This window comes from Gastrolobium bilobum, unplaced genomic scaffold, assembly GCF_033153095.1.
Source record: "Gastrolobium bilobum isolate Gb01-03AN ecotype WA unplaced genomic scaffold, APGP_CSIRO_Gbil_v1 utg6257, whole genome shotgun sequence".
NCBI lineage: Eukaryota > Viridiplantae > Streptophyta > Magnoliopsida > Fabales > Fabaceae > Gastrolobium > Gastrolobium bilobum.
The window spans coordinates 21,731-28,249 of record NW_026896878.1 but is presented as its reverse complement, the minus strand read 5'-3'; the positions used below and the strand labels follow the sequence as shown (position 1 = coordinate 28,249).

Here is a 6,519-nt window from a genome sequence, read left to right as displayed (position 1 = left end):
GTTTGGTTGATTGTTAAATATTTTTGGAAATTTGAGATGTTTTGATAAAAATAACCCTACCATCCCTGCTTTCTTCAAAAACGATTTACATAGGTTTTCTACATAGAGAAACGGGCACACTGGTACCCGGTTAGCGCCATGGTTCCTGTTGCGAAGGAAGGAGGTCCTCAATGTTCTCATCTGCGGCGTTTCTACCCTCCTCAACTCCATTCCTCTCAACGCCATGATTTCTGAGTAACTCCATACCAACTGTGTTTTAAGATGACTTATAGCAACAACAAAAGACGAATGCAAATTTGGAAAGTATTATATATATGAGGACTAAAGACGATGAAGGAGATCTGGCGATGACGGAGCACATGAAGACTATGAAGGAGATTTGACAATGTCATCTTTTTTTTTTTTTTTTGGTAAAATGACAAGTCATCTTTATCTACAAAATGTTTTTATTACACATCTCCTCACATATTTTACAAGAGAGCGTTTTAGTCCGAAAAAGTTACGATCAGAATTCAAATCAAAGGAAAAAATGAATACCATAGGTAAAAAGGAATTTTTTTTTTCTGGTCCATAGTGAAAAACTCAAATGTTGGGGATGATTTTAGAAATTTATTACATATATTCATACCAAACATGGTAAAAAATTATTTCCAACCCCACTTAGTGCAATTAAATAAAAAATTAGGGTATGTAAAATAAGACGTTTGTGTGAGAGGCATACTCTAAGGGGGCGTTTGGTTGAAGGTTTTTATTTGGTTTCCCATCTATCTTGAAGTGGCATTCTATGATTGCTTTGTTTGGTAGAAAGATTAAAAAAATTTAGCTATGCTTCTCTTTTCCCCATCCTTCACAAGTATGTGCAAAATCAAAAGCAAATCATGGTAAAACTTTACCATTTAAGATGTGGTATAAAGGTGAATGAAGAGTGTTACCATATTACCCTCTTCTAAGTACACATGTCTACATCTCTAAAATATCAAGAGTTATTTTTGGTATTTCAACATATTTACCCATCATTATTTCACCTTCAACCAAACAAAGACTCACAAAATTTAACTCAATTTCCCGATAAAATTTTGACCAATCAAACAACTTTTTTTAACTTTTCTACCAAACTCACTTTCCAACCATTTCTCTAATATTCAAAAAATTTCTCCTCAACCAAACACCCCATAATAGTTCATTTAAAACCATGATTTCTTTTACCCTGTTCTTTATCACGTATAGAAAACAAACTTGTAGAATTTGTAAGAAAACAGAAGCATGCAATATGGATGATAATCCACTCTTTATGGTGTAGCAAATATATAGACCATACCTATCTTGATTTTGGGCCTAATAAATATGTGTAGATGGACTATTCATTAAACCTTCATTGGTTCAAATCAAATAGGTACAAGGCCAGCGCAATTTGTTATAAGGAAAATGATTGTTTTGCAAAATTATTATTTTAACTATAGATTCAATGTTTCTCCTGTATATATAAAAGTGTGTCGGGTCCGTGTATCATATATTGCAATGCATATTTATTCATAAAATTTATGATTTTGATTGATTTAGGATGGAAGAACTCTGTACCATAACACCTAAATATGGAACGAGAAAAGAAGCAGGAAATCTGTTGAAATATCCGTTTGTTATCTGTAAAGAATTACTTCAATCCAAAATCTTAAGGTGTTGGGTAAGGGTCTTTATAATGATTTATATTATTCTCTAACACACTCCCTCACGCAAGAGCCCTTTGGGCTAGAAACGTGAATATTGCACGGGCTCAATTTTTGATTTACCTTTTGTGTTTTTTATTTTTAATTCTACTTTAAAGTGGAGAGTCACTTAAGTTCTAATACTATGTAAAGAACCACTTCAACCCAAAACTTTAAAGTATTAAGTAAGAACTTTTTTAATAATTTATATTATTCTAAAAAATTATCTGGAATCAGGTTCTATCAAGGTTAAGTCCATATACGAAAGCTGCATTCGCACGGAGCTATGAGTCATTTCTAGTTCTACATCTATTTGGCACACCACGCTACCGCCCCTGACATAGACTTCATAAGTTATAAGGAAAGGATATTAATATATAGGATATATCTCTATATAAATTCCAATGTTGAATTCTGTCCAACTCCTTTTGAATTCACATTTTCTTTATTTGTTTAAACAATTATAATCTAAAATGTTAAATTTAAATAATTTGTATAATTAAATTTTTTGAAATCTTGAATTAATTTATATTAAATATTTAAAAATATTTCTAACTTAAAATATATTAAGAATTATTTTTAAATAACATTTAGATAACTTTATAAAAGAAAAACTAATAATTATTATAATAGTTTTGTTGGAAAGGCACCTTTTCTAACAACCAAAAAGGAAGGCACCTTTACTGAGTTGTATTTTGTTTTTTCTTCAGAAAAGCTGATCTAATTATCTTAATTTTTTTATACATTTTTTACTTTAAAAAATATTGTTTTACTTTTGAAAAGAACACAAATAAACAAACCTTATTAGGCCGAATTTCTAAAGGGAACAAGGACAAACAATTTATTAAAACCACAAAAGAGAAAACAACGTCGCGTAATATCTTAAGTGACTTTACTTCACATACACACACCACAACGGTTACAGACACATAACTAAAGACGATAGGTTCAGAGTCTCCATATCTTATTTAAGAGGCTATGGAGCTTAACACTAATGTTAGTACATTGGATCAGGCAATGTAGTACGTTGGATTAGGCAGCTTAAAGATTCTATGTGCATAATATCCCAGGACATCGCTCCATTGGTCTCCTGTGTTTCCAATGATTCTGTATCCTTCTTCCACCAGCTTCTTTCTCTCTGCTGTTTTGTATTCACGTCCTGTTTTGCCTGCGTATATCGATTTATCCCTGCGTCCACAAATTATTTGTTTTTATATAAGAAAACCTTTTTTTATTTGAACCTTCAATGAAAAAAATCTCAACCCACATATTTGTTTCTTATTATTCAGGAGCATATACTCTTCAACTCCCTCACTCAATTATTCCTTTTCATATTTCATTTTATTCATGAGCAGTTGTCCTCTTACTCATTATTTATTTTATGACTGTGGCATTGAAGTTTGTATTTATAACCTCACCTATTTTATCTTGGTTTCCTACCACGATAGCGATAGCCCAATCCTATCTCATTCAAGTGTTTTGTCCTATTGTATCTCATTCACACCAGACAGCAGAGCGCAATAAATTTTTGTACGTCCATAATAATTTTGGCCAAAACCATGATTTGGTGGACTTTTCAAATGAGAATCCAAAAAAAACAATTTAATGTTTTTAATCATATAAATTTTTAATTATTTTTTAGTTATAAGACATTTATCATCAAATTTATGATATTTAATAAATTATTATACGTAGGTTTATATTTTTTCTTTCCTCTCTCTTTTCGTTAATATGATCCCATGTGGATCTCACATAGAAAATGAAATTATTTAATCACCAGAAAAATTAAATTCATTATTTATATGAACAAGTAATAATTCTTTAATTTTTTTTAGTAGACTGATAATTCTTTACTTTATTATTATGAGTTTTATAATTATCAATAATTGCAAAAAGACTACTTAAAGTATTAATTAAAAAAAAAATTCACTAACTTATACTGAATTTTTTTTTTAAAAAAGGGTTAGAAAATTAAGTGCTTGTTTTTCATGCTTAAGTAGAATAATTAGTTCATCGTAAGATACTTGTTGACGTTAAACTTATGTGCATTGTTGTTCACATGATTAATTATTAAAGCTTTTTCCTTTTAATGGATCTCAAGAGTATGCTTCTTAGGTAGATTATTATTACAGAGTTATTAATCTTATATAACATAAGATAGAGATATCTTAAGCAGGTGAAACAAAGTTGTGGGGTTAAAATTTTTAAAAAAAAAAATAAGAAAAAAATAGGCACAAAATTTTATGAATTTGCAATATAAGACAACAATCTTATGTGATATAAAACAATTATTTTTCTTATTATTATTATATTTTAATAAATATGATGCCTATTGTTATTTTTATTAATGGGCTTAAAAGTATGAATTGTATATAAACAATCTTAGAGCCTCTCTGATATTTTTTTAAGTTAAAAATTATTTTTAAGCTAAAATAAAAAACATTTAAAAATAAACTAAAAACTACTTAATGATTATATAAAAATTTTAACTTAAAAAAGTTTTTATTTTAAAAAAATGATATAATTTAAAAAAAGTTTCTCCTAAGAACTTTTGCCATTTTATTTTTCTCTTCGTTATAAAAAATTCCTTTTATAATAAGAATTTTGGCACAAATTTATTTGATCTAATTTTTGTTTATAAGAAGAAGAAAAAAACAAAAACTTACTTGGTAATTAACTTCTCCCATGTGTAGTATCCAGCTTGCGCCAAGTTCACACCTGTTACTTTCGCATGACGCTCTGATCTTTCAGTTAAGAACACAATCTTGATGCCAAGTGACACCAGTTTATTGTACAGCTTCAGAGTCTCCGGCAGTGCTGGTGCTTTGCCAAGTTCAAGCCATTCATCAAACGCCGTGTGGTTGAATACTTCCACCCTACCACCCAAAAAAAAAAAAAGTTCAATTTTTTCATAAAATACATTAACTATAATGAACAAGATTGTAAAAGGTCCATAACACACAGAGAGAGAGAGAGAGACAATCATATTATGCACAATAATAAGGCTAAGTTTATCCTTTTTATTAGACTGATAGTGATTAAGCAGTTACATTGACTAAAAAAATTGTAACACGTTAAATTAAATTTATGTCATTCAACTTATATAGTCCTTATTCAATTTATTTCTAATTAATATGATATTTCGTTTTCTCACACTTAAATTTCCAACTCAATATTTTTTTATATTTAGGCCGCTGATATTTTCTCACATAGCGTAAAAGTGTATAAATAGCATTGTTAGATTTCAAATACTGAAAAGCATTGCTAACCGCTTGAGACTATATATATATATATATATATATACCAAAAATAGTTGAACATGTATGATATATAAGTATGCATGTATGAAAAGTGAAAAACAAGTATGCATATAAGAAAAACATTGCCATCGCTTGAGATTATATACCAAAAACAGATAAACATATATGATAAATAAGTGGTAATAGCAAAAAGAGAAAAAACAAGTATCCATATATATATATATATATATATATATATGAAAAGAAAAGAACATATATACCCAAATCCGTTGTTGGCATAATAGGGAAGATTGGAGAGTGTAGTCTCATCTACGTCAAAAACCCAAATGTCATTTGAAGCGATTTCGAGGTCCCTAGCATAAAAATAAGCTTCACGATTAACAGTTTTGGAATCTGATCTATATTGTTCGCTTAGCATGTAGTCTCCGATAAATTCTTCACATTCTTGTGGAATAGTTTTCCAGTCAATGAAGTTGTGTGCTTCCACACCAAGCCTCCAACTTGCGCACGATACTTCCGGAGCGTAGTGTTCATGTTAAGAACCTTGAGGTCACCACTTCAAAAGCTAGCTCAAAGGGTGGGAGTGCCAAGGCCTTATAAAGGCCATATTAGTTGCCCATCTAATCAATGCGGGACTATATATCTCAACACGCCCCCTCACGCAAGAGCCTTTTTAGGCTAGAAGCGTGGAAATTGCACAGGCTCATTTTTGGTTTACCTTTTTGTGCTTTTTTTTTTTTTTTTTTAATTCCACTTTTTAAAGCGGGGGACGGTGAGGCTCTGATACCATGTTAAAAACCTTGAGGTCACCACTCCAAAAGCTAGCTCAAAGGGTGGGAGTGCCCAAGGCCTTATAAAGGCCATATTAATTGCCCATCTAATCAATGCGGGACTATATATCGCAACAGTTCACCTAACCCAGTTTTCATTCGGAGAGGGAAAATTCGGAAGTTTGCACCGTGGCATGTTGCTACAATTGTGGCTAGAAAGAAAATAACTACCTTCATTCTCATCTCTATTGCTTCTACCTAGCACAGGATACTCTTGCAACATGGTTTGCTTCTTTAAATAGACGGCCAACGGAATTAATTTATGCTTATTTTTTAATTAATTAATATAATTCAATAAACTATAACTGAACGGAATTCATCCTACTGGAATAGAGAGTTAAACTTCTTATTATTACATTAACATCAAAATATCCCTCCTCTTTAATTAAATTAAAAGTGAATTTAATAATATTATGTATATTTTACTTATAAACATAATTCAAATCGGAACGGTGACCATTTTGTCATGTTTAGACAAAAAAATTACCAAACTGCCACGCCAAAAGTAAATTTTGCCAAAATGTCACGCGGCATAATTCGCTACACAGTGTAGCGAATTGTGCATGCAAGTAATTCGCTACACAGTGTAGCGAAATATGCCACGTCAGAACCAAAAATGTCACATGTCAAATTTTGAGAAATTCGCTACATAGGGTAGCGAATTTCTCAAAATTTGACATGTGACATTTTTGGTTCTGTGCATTCTGACGTGACATATTTCGCTAC

At 30.7% G+C, this 6,519-nt stretch overlaps 1 protein-coding gene across 1 annotated transcript; it reads right to left on the bottom strand.

Moving 5' to 3' along the window:
- Positions 1-2,713: 2,713 nt before the first annotated feature.
- On the bottom strand, positions 2,714-5,970 carry LOC133302594 (stem 28 kDa glycoprotein-like). The gene is made up of 4 exons (XM_061502401.1): positions 5,868-5,970; positions 5,224-5,485; positions 4,370-4,579; positions 2,714-2,891 (listed from the first exon to the last, which is right to left on the bottom strand). Exons 1-4 carry the CDS (start codon positions 5,968-5,970, stop codon positions 2,714-2,716), a joined length of 753 nt encoding a protein of 250 aa, XP_061358385.1.
- Between the last annotated feature and the right edge of the window lie 549 nt (positions 5,971-6,519).